This window comes from Cornus florida, unplaced genomic scaffold (assembly GCF_030987335.1).
Source record: "Cornus florida cultivar Cherokee Brave unplaced genomic scaffold, ASM3098733v1 CherokeeBrave_3.0.0_Hap2_Chr07, whole genome shotgun sequence".
Classification (NCBI taxonomy): Eukaryota; Viridiplantae; Streptophyta; class Magnoliopsida; order Cornales; family Cornaceae; genus Cornus; species Cornus florida.
Genome location: NW_026775577.1, coordinates 7,674,491 through 7,692,681, shown reverse-complemented (window position 1 = coordinate 7,692,681; position 18,191 = coordinate 7,674,491). Strand labels below are relative to the sequence as shown.

The 18,191-nt window shown below is 34.1% G+C and overlaps 3 protein-coding genes across 3 annotated transcripts; all 3 read left to right on the top strand.

Moving 5' to 3' along the window:
- The first annotated feature begins 8,104 nt into the window (after positions 1 to 8,104).
- LOC132316192 (uncharacterized) lies at positions 8,105 to 9,592 on the top strand. The gene has a single exon (XM_059814705.1). The coding sequence runs from the start codon at positions 8,105 to 8,107 to the stop codon at positions 9,590 to 9,592; it is 1,488 nt and encodes a 495-aa protein (XP_059670688.1).
- Positions 9,593 to 9,635: 43 nt separating this feature from the next.
- Positions 9,636 to 11,579, top strand: LOC132316191 (uncharacterized). Its single transcript, XM_059814704.1, has 5 exons — positions 9,636 to 9,974; positions 10,200 to 10,326; positions 10,490 to 10,554; positions 10,702 to 11,265; positions 11,547 to 11,579. The coding sequence occupies exons 1-5, from the start codon at positions 9,636 to 9,638 to the stop codon at positions 11,577 to 11,579; spliced, it is 1,128 nt and encodes a 375-aa protein (XP_059670687.1).
- A 5,067-nt stretch (positions 11,580 to 16,646) lies between these two features.
- On the top strand, positions 16,647 to 17,673 carry LOC132267432 (uncharacterized). Its single transcript, XM_059768592.1, has 3 exons — positions 16,647 to 16,912; positions 17,032 to 17,134; positions 17,373 to 17,673. Exons 1-3 carry the CDS (start codon positions 16,728 to 16,730, stop codon positions 17,439 to 17,441), a joined length of 357 nt encoding a protein of 118 aa, XP_059624575.1. The 5' UTR covers positions 16,647 to 16,727; the 3' UTR covers positions 17,442 to 17,673.
- The last annotated feature ends 518 nt before the right edge of the window (positions 17,674 to 18,191 follow it).

Sequence of the window (18,191 nt, the reverse complement as noted above, 5' to 3'; positions counted from 1 at the left end):
ATTATTTTTTTAACAAAATAGGAGAGGAGAAACACAGGTCCACTCGTGGAAATGATTGATGTACCAACTAGGTCACTGCATAATTATTTCTCAAGGTGCTTTACATTACTACATATTTGGCTCATAGTTTCTTCCTTTTTTGATGGCCCAAAATTGTGCTTAACATCAATCAACAAAAAGCAACTGTCTGTTGGGCTCAATATTCCAGTGGACCGTCGAATCCAATAACGTGTAGTGATGCCTCTTGCACTAGCTTGGCTTAGATTGTGCTAGCCCAAGGTCAGTACTGACTCAGCAGCGATGGTTCTGTTTATATTGCATAATTACAAAAATACTCCTGTACAAAATATACTACACTTTCATAAAATAAAACATCAAAACCGTAATATCTTATCCTTTTACCATTTCATAAACTAATTCCTCTATATTATTTCATTAAAAAATATATTAAACAAAACGCGACTAGTCGAGATGAGAACCGATTCTATTATCATCCTTAATTTCTTATTCCTTATATGTACATATTATGTCATGTACGGAATACGTAATATTGATATTTAGGTCAACTATTTTCTAATTGAATAAATATAGTTGAATAATAGAAAAAAATTAAAAAGGAGAATAAAGTTTGAATTCCAAAGGCAATAACATGACATGTTATTTTTTTATATATAAATATATAATTGCTTTAGTCATTCTAATATTCCATTTTGATGCCAGTCAACATATGGCAGCGTAATGACCACTTTTAAATGTATAATTGATTTATAAAACCAAATACCATTTTGCAGTCAATTATTAAATGGGACTAATAGTCACGTTATTTTCAATGAAACTTAAGTTTTTTCTTTACTCAAAGTTGACATAATTGAAAAGTATTGGCGCCAAAAAAAAACAGAAAAGTATTGGCGCACTGCTACGACATTAAATTATATTTGATTCTCTTCGGCATTTAAATATTTTTCACTAGCCACAAAGTTCAATAATTTATTTATTTATTTTAGTTATTGGCAAGAGACTATCATACCTCACAGCCAATTTGCTCGAACCCACATCATTTGGTCCAATCACTTTTAAAAGGTAAAGAAAATATCAACAGGTCGCAAAGTCTTTGGGCTTTGGTACAAAGTTAAAATGTGAGTGTGTGTGGATGTGAGGATTCGAGTTACAGCTAGGGATGGCAACGGAGGCAGGTTTGGACGGGTGTACCTTCCCCTATCCTCACAACAGTTTAAAAATTCTGTCCCCGTTTCCACCCAATCAAGGGAGAAACTAGTAATGAGCTAACCTGGGTTATAGCCCAGGTCCAATTGAAAAAAAAAAAAATTTAGTACTATTGTTCCTATAAGTTCATGTACTATTCTTCCTCTTCCTATCAGCTCAGCCCAATCCATAGTATTTCTATAAATAAAAAGAGTAATAAAATTTACAAAGGCTAAGCCTTAAATATGAGCAAGTCCACGAACCATGGACATACCCAATCACAAAAGAAATCATAATAAAACATAACAGGGACCAACCCAATAAATCAAACACATTGTTAGTCTATGAAAGAAGACCTAAACTCTTCGTGTGTAAGGCACTAAGGTATAGGTGAATGGATATCATGGATTATTATTGTCAATCCAGTGAAATATTGATTTTATTTTTTGTAAAAAATAAAAATAAAAAAAATAAAAAAAATAAAAAAAATAGGGCAGTGTTGATGAATTGATGATTTCTTGTTAAATTGGGTAATTTACTGTAAGACCCCAAAACAAAATTAATTTCGTTAGCATAGTTTAATTTTAATTTGACATGAGTTATATACGAATATTTTATGATGTGGACTATTTTGTGAAGTTTTGTTTTTGTGTTAAATCTTATTAACTAAAGTAGTATCAGCCAAGTGAATGGAAAAAAGAAGCGAAATAAAGAAAATTGTTACATGTTGGTATGGGTGATGCCATATGTGGTGGGTGTTTTGATAACTATAAATAGTAAAATTGTTAGAATTCTTTTATATTTAAAACTTATTGTTTATGTTGGGGACTAAAGAAGCCGCCAGCACTAACTCACACACACAACATGTAGCTACCGATTTATATGTATATATAGGATTGATAAGAATTAATGAGGTGTGGTGGGACATTTTGTCTTTTAGACTTTTTTTTTTTAAATAAAAGATATATGTCTATACATACTTGATGAGTCATGGAACACGTGTTGGTATGGTGTGTGAAATTGAGGGTGAGTTGGTGTGTGGAAGCCTTGGAATTAATGAGTAAAATAAAGATAGGAAAATAAATTTAACTTGTAGACAAGCAAAGTTATGTATATGAAGCTAAATTAGGAATCAGTTATGGGGTTGTTTACTGGCAGCAAGAAAAATAAACTCAAAAAGGAAAGAAAGATCAATAGCTTTGTACGACCAAGGAGAAAGGGGAAAAGAAAAGGGGTTTTAAACAAATTACTGCGTACAGGTAGAGGGTTTTGTTTTTATTATTGGAAATTTTTCTTACTGAAAGTTTTTCAATCAAATTCCTTAAGAATGAATTATTGAGTTGGTTTGGATAAATTTTATTTATCTTATTGTCTTTCTCTTAATTGAGTTATTAATCTCTATAAAGTGAGATAATTTGCTGGGTATGTGTAAATTAGGTATATCTTGATACATTTAATATATAATTAATTATGGTAAGAGAGGAGATTGGGAAGTTGGTTATGAAAGTTTTGTTTGAATAAGAAAATAAAAATTTTAGTCTTGTGGCCACCGTACGAGAACCCACAAAGAAGAGAAAAAAAAAAGAAGGGATTTATCAATCCAGTAAAGGAATTTTCTATTTCTATATTTGATGTCTGTCATATTTCAACTTTCCATGAATAGTCTAATTTATAAATCTTGTATAAATCATGTGGATTACTATTTATTTACATGTCATAGACATGTCCCCAATCCAGTATGACCCCATCCAAGCATACTTACAATCCCAACAACCAGTTTTTCCTCCCCTTCAAAAAACTTATGCTGCAATTTCTTCAGCATCAGATAAACAAATTTCCACAAGATCTGTTTCACAGCAAGTGGTGGTTAACAATCCCACTCTCAAAAAATCTCGTTATTTTCAAAAACCAAATTCATCAACCATTTGTGTGGTTGAAAAAGAACTTTTTAACCAAAACCCAATTTTACTTTCTCAAAATCATTTTGTCAAAGGTTTTCATTATCCAACATCCGATTTTCGAAAAATACAAAATTTTTACGAGTTTATTTTAGTGGACACTGATTCTATCAAAATTTGAACTCATTCAAAACCAGGTGATGCGTCTTTCATTTCTCACACCACATGTACCATTCAAAAAGTCCTTACTCCAGCAGCCTGGAGTAAAAATATCAATGCTCCGAGGCAATTTTCTCAGCCTCGCAACCCTCAAACTTTCAATTACTGGGACTATCAGGATGCCTAGTACAATACCTTTTATTTCCAAAATCAGGATTATAGCCATTCCTGGCTTATCCTTTTCCAAAAGAATTTCAATCTAAATATCCCTAGATGGTTCATTGACTGGTGGCATATGTTTGGTCCCTGCCAAGAAATCATTCCTGAAACGGTGTCCAAGGGATTTTCAATTTTCAATGAAAAATTTCATGCTCCTCCTGAGCTTTCCGAATTTCCCAAATCATTCTTATTTTTTGCAAATTTCGCATTGTCATGGATAGTTCTATGGCAATTCCAACTCCCCAAATCCCCTTCTAATCTTCCTCTTCTAGGAAGGATTTTCAAAGTCAAATGGTGGGACCAATTCTCTATCAAATATGTTACTCCAGAAGCAATTTCTGAATGGTTCTCAAAGCACCCTGCAATTTCATGTTCTGCCTTAGGAGAGTCTTCGACTTTCTTCCTATCCAAAAGCCAGGCCCAAGCAAAGCTTTCTTCAGCAAAATCCCAAGATGAATATGAAGCCTTCCTCATGGAAGCTCTAGCCCAAGTCAATCCCATAGCCTTCTCAAAATTGGGCTCCAACAGAAGTGAAGGCTCCGGTTCTTTCCATGGTTCCCAAACAGATCTGGCCCAAACCAATGAAGATGAATGTTTTGGTATTTTTACCCAACAGCTCTAGTAAACAATATTCTCAAAAAATCATCATTTCACTTCAAAAAAGTTTCTGACCTCAGTCATTCAATGCCGCTGCATAGCGACAAAAAAAAAAAAAAAAAAAAAAAAAAAAATAGCAAAAACTACAGTTTAAAATTTTATTCAACAGTTCTCTATTTTCAGGCTTTTAGTACCTTTCGGCGTTCATGACAGACAAGCTTTTCAAAAAAGGAATCCAAGGCAAGTCAGTGGCCATCACCTCAATTCAGCCTTTCAGGCTTTGCACATGGCCTCCTGCTGCATTCAGAAGACATCACCTCAAACCAGCCTTTCAGGCTTTGCACATGGCCTCCTGCTGCATCCTTATCTCCAAGGAATCCAAAGCTCCCCAAGGCTCCTCCGAGGTCCTATAAATAACAACTCCTCAAGACATTGGAGGCAGGCTTATATTTTCAAGTTTAGATTTTAGTTTCCATTCCAAAAGGTCTCAGTTCAAATTGTATTTTTAAGTTTAAGTCTTTAGTTTCATCAGGGAATTTATCAGCAAATTGGATGGATCTGTTGATTGGGATGACAGTTCCTTGGTGGATCTGGAAACCTAAGAACCTAATCTTGGTCTGAAACAAAGTTAACTTTGATAAAGAAATGACTAATCCATTATGCTTGATGGTTTGAGCAAAGACATTGAGATGTTTCCAATGAGCATCTATAGAAGAAGAAAATATTAGTATATCATCAATATAAACAATTGAAAAATTCGTAAGATGAATAAAAATATCATTCATAATTTTTTGGAATTCTGAAGGAGCATTTTTTAATCCGAAAGGCATCACATTCCATTCGTAATGGCCAAAAGGAACCGTGAAAGCTGTTTTGTATCTATCCTTTTCAGCAATTTGGATTTGCCAAAATCCTGACTTGAGATCAAACTTTGAAAAAACGGTTGCATGAACGAGATGTTGGATTAGGTCCTTTTTATTGGGCAGGGGATACCTGATCCATTGAAGAACTTTATTGAGGGGCTTGTAATTGATAACTAATCTGGGAACACCTCTTTCTATTTCAGCATTCTTTTGGACATAGAAAGCGGCACAGCTCCATGGGGAACGGCTTTTTCGGATGAGGGATTTGTTTAATAATTCCTGTACTTCCTTTATACAGTAATCAAGAAGTTCCTGACTCATTTGGCTAGGACGGGCTTTGGTAGTGATATCCTTTTCATTGAAAGATTTTTCATAAGGTAATTCAACAATGTGTTATCTTCTGTGCCAAAAAGCGTTTGGGAGATCAGAGCAAACCTGACTTTCAAGTCTTAATCTGAACCTGTGAATAGAGTCTTGGAGACTTTTTTGACTGAGTCGTTCATCAATCTGTTTGAAGTCGGTGCAGAGAGCAATTCCTTCAGCTGTGATGGTACTAATGATGTCACCATAGGTGAGGGAGTCATAAGGAATATGGCCATTGTGTTTTGATCTGAAATGCTTGCGAATTCTCTCAGCAAAAAGATTGGGGAGTCTAGCAATGAACTTTTCAATCATGTAGAGCTGATGAATCTGATGATCGGGATCTTCAAATTGAGAATCATTTGGGGATGGAGGGGAATCATGATGATTTTCATTTAGGGGAAGGTTTTGCAGACCTTTGTTTTGAGAACTAATTTGTGTAGGTAAAGGAGTGTTGCGAAGAGGATGGATGTCTTCTTCCTCAGTCTGTATGCTAACATTGTCCTGGTAGACCGGGTTAACAACTTCTTTGTTTTTGACACCAACGAGGTTTGGATACCTTGTAGGCATTCCTGAAAATGATTTTCTGGAAGGGGCTTTTGAATTGTTTGAGGGAGTAGCATGAGAGAAAGAGGATCTAGAACTTTCTATCTCTTGGATAGAAGGTCTAGATCTTTCTATTTCTTGGATAATAAGTCTATTGGGCCTGTTGGAGTTAAATCTAACCTTTACCGTGCCATCAGAAAATTGAGATATTTGTTCCAACCTTTTATGCTCGATCTTTGAAGGAGGGGCTGCATGCTCGAGAGTCCACTCTGTCGGGAAGGTGACTTCATTCCAAGTAATGGTCCTCGGAACATAAGTTTGTGAATTTTCGTCACTAGCATGAAGAAGAAGGGTTTCTCCTTTGGGAGACTCACGAAGAGCATGGGGGCTTACTTGGGTTGTATAGACTTTGTAGTGGATTCTATAGACAACATTGAAGGGTATGGCTCCATCCATCATTTTGTAACCACTACTTGAAACATTGAAGGTTAAAGTATGGAGGATTGTTGGATCATCAAGAGCTACTGAATAATTTGGAAAACAATTGAAGTATTGTGGGCCATCAAAAAGACTAGTTTGGCAAACTCCTAACAGAGAGGAGATTTAAGAAGAGAAAAATTGAAAGAAGGGGAAAGAGAATATACTACTGGGTTTTATGACTAAATTAGTAAAAGTATTTTATAAGGGATGTTTATTAATTTAATTTTAGTGGATTACTTGGTTATGGGTGTTGTAGAAATGATATCTATTTATTTATTTATTTCACCTAACTCAAGTATGAATTTATTAATGGTTAGTTTGATGGAATGATGAAGTTGAGACTTCATATAAACAATTGTGCTTTCAGTTTTAATTATAATGGTGTAGATGGTTGGGACTATTATAGATGTAATGATTATTATTTAATTTATGTAGAAAAAAGTATAACATGATTATAATATTGTTCAGGCAAGGAAAAGGAACAAATAACTTCAGCAATATCAAAGGATAAATAGACAATTTGAGAAGTAGCCAAGGTTAGTGTACTCACTAGAAGTTTTACACTTGAAATGTTAAATTGAAGTATTGAAGTTGTTTATGTGATATGAAGATGCATGTATATCTATACTTTGATTATGTGATATAAGGTCCATACTCTGGCCTGGAAAGAGAGTAATATATTATATAAGGTCCATACTCTGTCCTGAAAAGAGAGTACTACATTAAATAAGGTCCATCCTCTGGCCAAGAAAGAGAGTACTATATTTAAATAAGGCCCATACTCTGGCCTAGAAGGATAGTACTATATTTTAAATGCCTGTAAAGCTGAAAGTTTTATGCTATGGAGTTAAATTGAAATTATCAAATAATCTTTGTTTATATTACTTTGATGTAGTAGTGTTGCATTCACTGGGCTTAAAGCTCACTCCTTCCATATCTATATTTTCAGGTACAAGGTTGGATCGCTACTGCCAGGTCTAGATTTTAGAGTATGAATGGGGAAAAGAACAATGTAATGTCTTTTGTTTAAGATGTAAATGTTGTAGTAGTATTTAATAGTGTAACTTATTGTTAATATTCTAGTTGTCAGAATTTGCGATATAGGCTTATATTTTGTGTTAGATTTGTAAACTATTAAACAGGTACTCTGATGTAGGATGATGTTATGGTTGAATGAGGTTAATGCAGATGGTTAGATGCATTCCAATTTGTTCAATTTATTAAATAGTGTAAATTGGGTTGGGGTGTGTTAACTTTTGGTATTAGAGCCTAGGTTTTCTAGGTTCTGGAGGTAGTAAGGGTCTAGACTGGCAGTGGCAGTAGGAAGTGTGTAGTAAAGTCATTTTTTTGACTTTATTTTATACTAACAAATATATGTGGTAATTATGTATTATATATATATAGGTGATATTCAAAATTCATTGCAGATAAAAAGTAATGGAATGAGGAAGTGGTTATCATAGAATCGAGGAAGAAGCCTCTTATGTTCTTGTTGAGGCTGAAGTGGAACAACCTATTCAGGGTGGTATGAGAAGAGAACATGAGTACTTGACCGGTATGCAGAAAATGGAAAAGGCGATAACAGACTTGGCAGAACAAAACAAACAATTTATGGCAAGTCAAATGATGGTACAGGAAAGGCTGGAAAGACAACAGAAAGGAAAGAAAAGCTCAGATTGTGAGAGGTTTATCAAGTTAACACCCCCATAATTTTCAGGTACTACCAAACTAGAAGAAGCAGAGGGGTGGGTAAGAAGAATGGAATTGATATTTGCAGTGATGGGTGCAGTAGAAGACCAGAAGGTAAACTTAGCTACATTTATGTTCAAAAATGAAGCTAATTATTGGTGGGACACGACAAAACATTTATTGTTCATTCCAGGAGAAAAAGAGGTGATATTATGGAATCCATTTGTTAAAGCTTTTTATGAGAAATATTTCCCTCCAATTTACAAAAAAGAGAAGGAACGGGAGTTTATTCTCCTAAAACAAAATAGAATGTATGTGGTTGATTATGAAGTTAAGTTTACAGCTTTATCGAGATTCGCACCCAAGTTTGTACAGAATGAAGAAGATAAATGTACAAAATTTCAGGATGGGTTAGAGGCGGCTATTAAGTCTAGAGTTTCAGTGTTTGAGGAAGCAGATTATAACAGACTTGTGAATAAAGCCATGATTGCCGAAAGGGATGTGAAAGAATTGCAAGAAAGAAGGGAACAATACAAAAGAAATAGATCTAAGCCGTCACAGTTAAGAGGAGGTGAAGGAATTTCAAGTCAGAAAAGTCAAAGGTCGTGGTATGGAAGGGGAAGGGGTGGTGAATCTCAAGGTCAGACATCAAGTATTGGAAGAGGTCAAGGGCTTTCCGAACAACAATCTATACAACCAGGTAGCTTTGGAGGACGTGGTACTGGCAGGGGGTGTTTTCAGTGTGGAAGGGAAGGTCACCAGAAGAAAGATTGTCCTGTATTGAAAGCAGAAGAATGTTATCATTGCCATCAGCCGGGTCATCGGAAGAGAGATTGTCCTATGTTGACAGGAGTGACCTTCGTAGGTAGTGTTGTTGGTTCTGGTAAAGGTTTTCCACAGGGGAACTCGTCAAGAGGAGGTAAGGGTACTACAAGTGGTTCACAAGCCCAGGGAAGAGTGTTTGCTATGACACTTCAGGATGCTCAAGCAACACCAAAAGTGGTGACAGGTACACTTTCTATTTTGGATAGAAATGTTACTGTGCTTATTGATCCTGGCTCAACCCATTCATTTGTTGCATTATCTATTGCTACGCATTTGGGTAGACCACTTTCATCATTAGATAGTAAATTGTTTATTTCTACACCAATGGGGGAAGTGGTAGTGGTTGCAAATGAATATCGGGATTGTGTGTTGCAAATGGGAGATAAACAGATAAAGGTGAATTTGATACCATTGAGTATACCAGATTTTGATATTATTTTGGGTATGAATTGGCTATTTGCGTATCATGCATCAATAGATTGTTTTCGGAAAGAAGTTATATTTCAGATATCAGGGGAGCCAGAATTCAGATTTACCAGAAAAAGAAATGTTATTCCAAACTGTCTTATCTCAACTATACAAACCAGAAAGTCGTTGAAGAAAGAGTGTCAGGGTTACTTGGCTTATGTGGTTGATACTGAAAATAAAAAAGGTGACACTGGAAAATGTACCAGTGGTACGAGAATTCATAGATGTGTTTCCAGAAGAATTACCGGGGTTACCAGTGGACAGAGAGGTAGATTTTACCATTGAGTTGGTACCGGGAACAATTCTAATTTATATCGCTCCGTATCGAATGGCACCGACAAAATTGAAAGAGTTGAAAGTACAATTGCAAGATCTACTGGATAAGGGCTTCATTCGACCTAGCATTTCACCGTGGGGTGCACCGGTGTTATTTGTTAAGAAGAAGGATGGTACTATGCAGTTGTGTATTGACTATAGACACTTAAATAAAGTAACCATCAGAAACAAGTATCCATTATCACGAATTGACGATCTGTTTGATCAGTTGCAAGGGGCAAATGTGTTTTCTAAGATTGACTTGAGGTCAGGATATCACCAGTTGAAGGTAAAGGATAGTGACATTTCTAAAACTGCTTTCCAAACTCGATATGGCCATTATGAGTTTTTGGTAATGCCTTTTGGGTTAACCAATGCTCCAGCGGTGTTTATGGACTTAATGAATCAAGTATTTCATCCGTATGTTGACTCTTTTGTTATCGTCTTCATTGATGATATTTTGATATATTCTCGGAGTATGGATGAACATGAAAAGCATTTAAGAATTGTACTACAGATTCTACGGGAGAAATAACTTTTTGCTAAGTTTAGCAAATGTGAATTTTGGCTTGATAAGGTTGTATTTTTGGGGCATGTGGTATCTGGGGATGGTATTTATGTTGACCCGTCAAAAGTGGAAGCAATGGTGAAATGGGAAAGGCCTACTAATGTGACAGAAGTCAGAAGTTTTCTGGGATTAGTAGGTTATTATAGGAGGTTCATCCAAGGGTTTTCTAGTATTGCATTGCCATTAACAAAGTTAACCAGGAAGGAAGTAAAATTTATGTGGAGTGAGGAATGCCAAAGAAGTTTTGAAGAAAAAGTTAACGTCAGCTCCAGTGTTAACTATTCCGTGTGGTGGTGAAGGTTTTGTAATTTACACTGATGCTTCACATCAGGGTCTGGGATGTGTTTTGATGCAGAATGGCAAGGTAATTGCATATGCTTCTAGATAATTAAAGAATCATGAATTGAATTATCCTACACATGACTTGGAGTTAGCTGCTATTGTTTTTGCTTTGAAATTGTGGAGGCATTATCTGTATGGTGAAATTTGTGAAATATTCACTGACCATCAGAGTTTGAAGTATTTATTTACACAGAAGGACTTAAATTTGAGACAGAGACGTTGGATGGAGTTAATCAAAGATTATGACTATAATATTCACCATCATCCTGGAAAAGCCAATGTAGTAGCAGATGCTTTGAGTAGGAAGTCTTCAGGGAGACTATCTTGTGTACAATGTGCACGGGTGGCAAATATTATGGAGTTGAGATTGATGGGAGTTGAATTGACAGTTACAAATGAAGGAGCATTCTTTGCACATGTTATGGTGAGACCTTTGTTGCTGGATCGAATTAAAGAGTTACAAATTCATGATGTATTCCTGGATAAGAAAAGAAGAGAAGTTCAAGAAGGTATGCAAACTGAATTTATAGTAAAGGACGATGGGACTTTGTATTTTAAAAGTCGAATTTGTGTTCCAAATGATGTTTCTTTGAAGAAAGATATTTTAGATGAAGCCCACAGTTCTATATATACTATGCATCCGGGTAGTACTAAAATATACAAGGACTTAAAAGAATACTATTGGTGGAACAATATGAAGCGTGAAATTGCAGAATTTGTAACAAAGTGTTTGGTATGTCAACGAGTAAAAGCTAAACATTAGAAACCAACGGGGTTGTTGCAGCCGTTGCCAATTCCTCAGTGGAAGTGGGAGCATGTGACAATGAATTTTGTGACGGGACTACCAAGATCAAAATGGGGACATGACTTCATTTGGGTGATAGTTGATAGATTGACGAAATCAGCTCATTTTCTGGCAGTAAAAACTATTTACTCTACAAAGGAATATGCTCGTTTGTATGTTGATGAAATCATATGTTTGCATGGGGCTCTAGTTTCTATTGTTTGTGACAGGAATCCGAAGTTCACTTCGAGATTTTGGTGTAGTTTACATGAAGCTATGAAAACTTCTTTGAAGTTAGTATAACTTTTCACCCGCAAATAGATGGGCAGTCAGAACGAACTATTCAGATTTTGGAAGATATGTTGAAAGCTTGTGTGCTGGATTTCAAAGGTAGCTGGGATGATTATTTACCGTTAATTGAATTTGCTTATAATAATAGTTATCAGTCTACTATTGGGATGGCACCCTATGAAACATTGTATGGGAGGAAATGTAGAACTCCATTGTGTTAGGGTGAAGTGGGTGAAAGAAAGTTATTGGGTCCAGAATTGATTGAACTTATAATAGAGTGAAGGTAATTCAGCAGCGTATGAAAGTAGCACAGGATAGACAGAAGTTACGTGGATGTGCGAAAAAGAAGGGATTTGGAGTTTGAAGTTGGTGATTTTGTTTTTCTTCGTATTTCTTCTTGGAAGGGTATTATGAGGTGTGGAAAGAAAGGTAAATTAAGTCCCGGGTACATTGGACCTTACAAAATTTTGGAACGAATAGGAGCAGTGGCGTATTGGTTGGAATTACCAGAAGAATTATCAAGATTACATGATGTTTTCCATGTGTCTATGCTTCGGAAGTATATATCGAATCCATCTCATGTTTTAGTTTTGGAACCGATAGAGTTGAAGGAAGATTTTACTTATGTAGAAAAACCAGTACAGATTTTGGATCATCGAGAGCAAGTATTACGAAATAAAACCATACAATTGGTAAAATTATTGTGGAAGAGTCACACGGTTGAAGAAGCGACTTGGGAAAGTGAAGAAACTATGAGAACACAATATCCGCAACTTTTCGGTATGTTTCATGCATTTTAATTTTGAGGACGAAATTAATTAAAGGGGGAAAGAATTGTAAGACCCCAAAACAAAATTAATTTCGTTAGCATAGTTTAATTTTAATTTGACATGAGTTATATACGAATATTTTATGATGTGGGCTATTTTGTGAAGTTTTGTTTTTGTGTTAAATCTTATTAACTAAAGTAGTATCAACCAAGTGAATGAAAAAAAGAAGCGAAATAAAGAAAATTGTTACATGTTGGTATGGGTGATACCATATGTGGTGGGTGTTTTGATAACTATAAATAGTAAAATTGTTAGAATTCTTTTACATTTAAAACTTATTGTTTATGTTAGGGACTAAAGAAGCTGCCAGCACTAACTCACACACACAACATGTAGCTACCGATTTATATGTATATATAGGATTGATAAGAATGAGGTGTGGTGGGACATTTTGTCTTTTAAACTTTTTTTTTTTTTAAATAAAAGATATATGTCTATACATACTTGATGAGTCATGGAACAAGTGTTGGTATGGTGTGTGAAATTGAGGGTGAGTTGGTGTGTGGAAGCTTTGGAATTATGAGTAAAATAAAGATAGGAAAATAAATATAACTTGTAGACAAGCAAAGTTATGTATATGAAGCTAAATTAGGGATCAGTTCTGGGGTTGTTTACTGGCAGCAAGAAAAATAAACTCAAAAAGGAAAGAAAGATCAATAGCTTTGTACGACCAAGGAGAAGGGGGAAAAGAAAAGGGGTTTCAGACAAATTACTGCGTATAGTTAGAGGGTTTTGTTTTTATTATTGGAAATTTTTCTTATTGAAAGTTTTTCAATCAAATTCCTTAAGAATGAATTATTGAGTTGGTTTGGATAAATTTTATTTATCTTATTGTCTTTCTCTTAATTGAGTTATTAATCTCTATAAAGTGAGATAATTTGCTGGGTATGTGTAAATTAGGTATATCTTGATACCTTTAATATATAATTAATTATGGTAAGATAGGAGATTGGGAAGTTGGTTATGAAAGTTTTGTTTGAATAAGAAAATAAAAATTTTAGTCTTGTGGCCACCGTACGGAACCCACAAAGAAGAGAAAAAAAAAGAAGGGATTTATCAATCCAGTAAAGAATTTTCTATTTCTATATTTGGTGTGTGTAATATTTCAATTTTCCATGAATAGTCTAATTTATGAATGTTGTATAAATCATGTGGATTGCTATTTATTTATTTTGATAAATTTGAGTTCTAAATTATCTGAAATGGAAGGAATTGTAAGTAGTTTGAATTGTGCGGTGAAATATATATATATATATATATATATATATATATATATATATATATATATATATATATAGGTAGTAATCTGAGAAGAGATTATAGAAGTCAGAGAGGAGATTTAAGAAGAGAAAAATTGAAAGAAGGGAAAAGAGAATATACTACTGGGTTTTATGACTAAATTAGTAAAAGTATTTTATAAGGGATGTTTATTAATTTAATTTTCGTGGATTACTTGGTTATGGGTGTTGTAGAAATGATATCTATTTATTTCACCTAACTCAAGTATGAATTTATTAATGATTAGTTTGATGGAATGATGAAGTTGAGACTTTATATAAACAATTATGCTTTCAGTTTTAATTCTAATGGTGTAGATGGTTGGGACTATTATAGATGTAATGATTATTATTTAATTTATGTAGAAAAAAGTATAACATGATTATAATGTTGTTCAGGCAAGGAAAAGGAACAAATAACTTTAGTAATATCAAAGGATAAATAGACAATTTGAGAAGTAGCCAAGGTGAGTGTACTCACTGGAAGTTTTACACTTGAAATGTTAAATTGAAGTATTGAAGTTGTTTATGTGATATGAAGATGCATATATATCTATATTTTGATTATGTGATATAAGATTCATACTCTGGCCTGGAAAGAGAGTAATATATTATATAAGGTCCATACTTTAGCCTGGAAGGAGAGTACTACATTAAATAAGGTCCATCCTCTGGCCAAGAAAGAGAGTACTATATTTAAATAAGGCCCATACTCTAGCCTAGAAGGATAGTACTATATTTTAAATGCCTGTAAAGCTGAAAGTTTTATGCTATGGAGTTAAATTGAAATTATCAGATAATATTTGTTTATATTACTCTGACGTAGTAGTGTTGCATTCACTGGGCTTAAAGTTCACTCCTTCCATATCTATATTTTCAGGTACAACGTTGGATCGCTACTGCCAGGTCTAGATTTTAGAGTGGGAATGGGGAAAAGAACAATGTAACGTCTTTTATTTAAGATGTAAATGTTGTAGTAGAATTTAATAGTGTAACTTGTTGTTAATGTTCTAGTTGTCAGAATTTGCGATATAAGCTTATATTTTGTGTTAGATTTGTAAACTATTAAACAAGTACTCTGATGTAGGATGATGTTATGGTTGAATGAGGTTAATGCAGATGGTTAGATGCGTTCCAATTTGTTCAATTTATTAAATAGTGTAAATTGGGTTGGGGTGTGTCATTTACTATATAATGGATTAATAACTAGTCAAGGGCGGAGTATATATGTGTTACTTTCTAATGTGAGTTTGTTGATAAGGAACATATATATTTTGCATTATTGCAGGTGTTTGTTTTAATATTTGTATGAAGCAGACTTCAATAGATTATTGACTGTGAAAATGCGTTAGAGTTTGGAAGTGTAAATGTGCTAAAATGTTGTAAATTATAGGGTTTAATTAAATGACTGATGCATGAGAATTCCGTATTTAGAACATGGATGGCACAATCATGGGTTTAATTATTTTTAACCCCCTTTACTTTGCAATCTTGGCTTCGCCCCTGTGCCCAATATCGCAAAAAGGGGGAAATTTTTCACCCCATCCCCGTAACCGTTTAACATTTTTACTCCCGTGGGATTCTGCCCCGCTCCGTTTAAGATCATAATTTATTCATTGTTGAAATAGAATTTTTTTTGGCCTCATCTTCAATTTTTCACCATTGTAAATTTCCTTTTAATCAAATTCATTTGTTACTTTATTATTGTTATATAGGGTATTCAATATTTAGTGGGAAATATATATACTAATAAAATAAGGGTACTTAAGCAATTTACCTATCTAAATGGGGCGGGGCGGTGTGGGACGACCTCCTCCCACCCCCGCACCAAACCCGCGCTGATTTTTATTATATTAAACCATTCCTGCTCAAATAAGCAAAACGATCTTCCAAAACTGTCAAAAAAGGGCACGGGGTGGGGCGAGTAACCGCGGGGCATGTCAAATTGCTTTCCCTAGTTATAGTTCCGGAAAGGAAAAAAAAAAAAATGCAAGAAAATTTTTTCATACATAAATAAGTAATAAATAAAGTTATATTATTATAGATGACTGAAAAACTAGTGGCTAAGAAACAAAAAGAATTTTCAAGGATTAGTCTGACGTCAAATTTAGAGAGTCTAATACCCAGTAGGCTCTGTATCAAGTGTGCAATCAGGATTTTTGGTTGGTTGGGGTGAGCTAATTTTAGTACGTTGGTTAAGTTGACTTGGGTTTGATGGGTTTGATGGGTGGGCTAATGCTATTAATATATATTTTTTTGGACTAGGCTAATATTAGTATAAAATATATTATTTTTTTTGGGCTAGGCTACAACCCACCATTCCGTATGGTTAGATAAAACTTAATAGTGTTGTAAAAATAAAAAATAATGAAATGAACTAAAAAAAAAAAAAATTGTCATTCTGTATTTGTTTAGCATGAGAAAATTTCAAACAAATTATGAAAAGTGTCCCGCTTATGATTTGAGTAGTATGAAACTTATTATAAAAAGGGCATTATTGTAAATTCATAAATCCTTTGCAAGAAATACAAATTTTAATGTGTTTTTTTTAAAAATAAAATAAAATAAAATAAAAATTTATGTGATTATGAAAAATAAATCTTCCTCAAATTTTTACTTTTCTTGTAAACCAAACTTTTAGAATGATTAAAAAATTAAAAAATAAAATAAAATAAAAATAAATTCCTTTTATCACCTGCTATATCCCATCTAACCAAACCGAAACATAGCCTACTAGTTAGCGGCATACACACGTAACTCAACAATTGAATTGAATTGAATTATGAATGGGTTTGGACTACTTTTTGACTTAGGTTGGAGTATCTTGACACCCAAATTGGACCGTTGCAATACATTATTCTCAAACGGTCACTTCCCACTCCAATTTGCTGCTTTCCCATTTTGTATTAAATCTAACTCAACTCACCCTTTCCAGATTGGTGCTCTCTCTCTCTCTCTCTCTCTCTCTCCTCTCTCTGATTGATGCTTTCACAAGTACAAAACCAGCAATCCAATGGAGAAACTCTCTGAAACGTCTTTTGGGACTCCAATTCAATCAGAAACGACCCTTTTCGACTCCAAAACTCCCAATTCCGAACAGCAAACAGATCAAAATTGCCCAAATTCTTGCACTGATTCTCAGAAACCAAGCACTCCTGATCGTCTTAAGGTTCCCAAGGCGTTCAAGTACCCTGAAAGGTACATACAATATTCTGCTCATATATATATATATACACACACACACACAAATATATAGTTTTGAGTTCAATAAATGGATATCATTTATATGTGTATGTTCCTTTAATTTTTTTTGGAAGGTATACAAGCCCAACTGATCTTGTGGTATCACCCGTCTCTAAAGTACTTGCTAGAAGTAGAAAGTCTGGAACACTCTTGCCGCCCACTAAAATTCAACCCAAGGTACAAATTTGATCATTTTCATCATCGGTCAATTTATCAATTATAAATATATATATATATATATATATATATATATATATATATATAATGATACATCCTTCAAATTTTAAAATCGGTTACTAATTTTTGTGTGAGTGTAACGTGCGTGTCACCACTTGACATCATATGGTGAGGTCGACATCACATTTACACAAGCTTTTGCTATACTTATTTTATGATTTGTGTTTGATTTATGCAGATGCAAGATTCAACTTTTGAGGAGGTGGGACTTTTTTCAAATTTAAAGCATCAAGAACAGAGCTGTTGATTTCTCCATCGATGATTCTTCTTGATTCAGTCTGAAGATCTCTATTAGGGTTTATTTGTAGGTTTTGAGAAGGTTTCAGGGATGAATTGCAAAGCTCATTTCTTTCTATTCATTTGTGGTTTTAACTTTTTAAGATTCGATGCAAGGTTTTTTTACATGTAATTCTAAGTTTAGTTTTGTAATAAGAAATGGGGATTTAGAAATAAAAAAATTATTTCTTGTTGGAAAAGAATTTGAATTCTACAACTTCTTTTTACTTCTTTTTAAATTTTTTATGGCGAGAATTTAACATTGGTCACAAACAAAGCCTTTATCGTAATAAACGTGTTTTCTTTTTCTTTTTATGGACACTCAAACTAAGCGAGATTAATTTTTTCCTCAATTTTTTTCCCACGTATTGCAGAAACAAATATAAAAATAAATTAAGTGTAGCAAACTCATTTAGATAAATTAATGGATATAAATGAGAAATCCAAGAACGAATTTTATTATTTCATCCATGTGTAATTTCACCGCAACCACCTCCACTTTGGAAAGGAGGAGTTTGTTTGATATTGCTCGGTTACATGGATCCATTCTTTTGGTATACATTAGCGGTGTATATTGTAAATCCTCAATAGTAGAAATGACAATTTGTCCCATAGGGACGGGCCTCACCCCGATCCGTTTAGGTAAGTAAATTATTAAATTATCTTTATTTTCTTAGTATATATAGTCCTGGACAGAGCCTGTGTGTGTATATTTTTTAAA

What these genes read in the sequence shown, in the direction of transcription:
- LOC132316192 (XM_059814705.1), top strand. Translation starts at nt 8,105, where the DNA reads ATGGGTGCAGTAGAAGACCAGAAGGTAAACTTAGCTACATTTATGTTC.
- LOC132267432 (XM_059768592.1), top strand. Translation starts at nt 16,728, where the DNA reads ATGGAGAAACTCTCTGAAACGTCTTTTGGGACTCCAATTCAATCAGAA. An exon ending in GCGTTCAAGTACCCTGAAAG is followed by an intron (nt 16,913 to 17,031) that starts GTACATACAATA and finishes TTTTTTTGGAAG; the next exon opens with GTATACAAGCCCAACTGATC. An exon ending in CCACTAAAATTCAACCCAAG is followed by an intron (nt 17,135 to 17,372) that starts GTACAAATTTGA and finishes TGATTTATGCAG; the next exon opens with ATGCAAGATTCAACTTTTGA.
- LOC132316191 (XM_059814704.1), top strand. Translation starts at nt 9,636, where the DNA reads ATGGCACCGACAAAATTGAAAGAGTTGAAAGTACAATTGCAAGATCTA. An exon ending in AAGTTTTCTGGGATTAGTAG is followed by an intron (nt 10,327 to 10,489) that starts GTTATTATAGGA and finishes GTGGTGGTGAAG; the next exon opens with GTTTTGTAATTTACACTGAT. An exon ending in TTTTGATGCAGAATGGCAAG is followed by an intron (nt 10,555 to 10,701) that starts GTAATTGCATAT and finishes ACTGACCATCAG; the next exon opens with AGTTTGAAGTATTTATTTAC.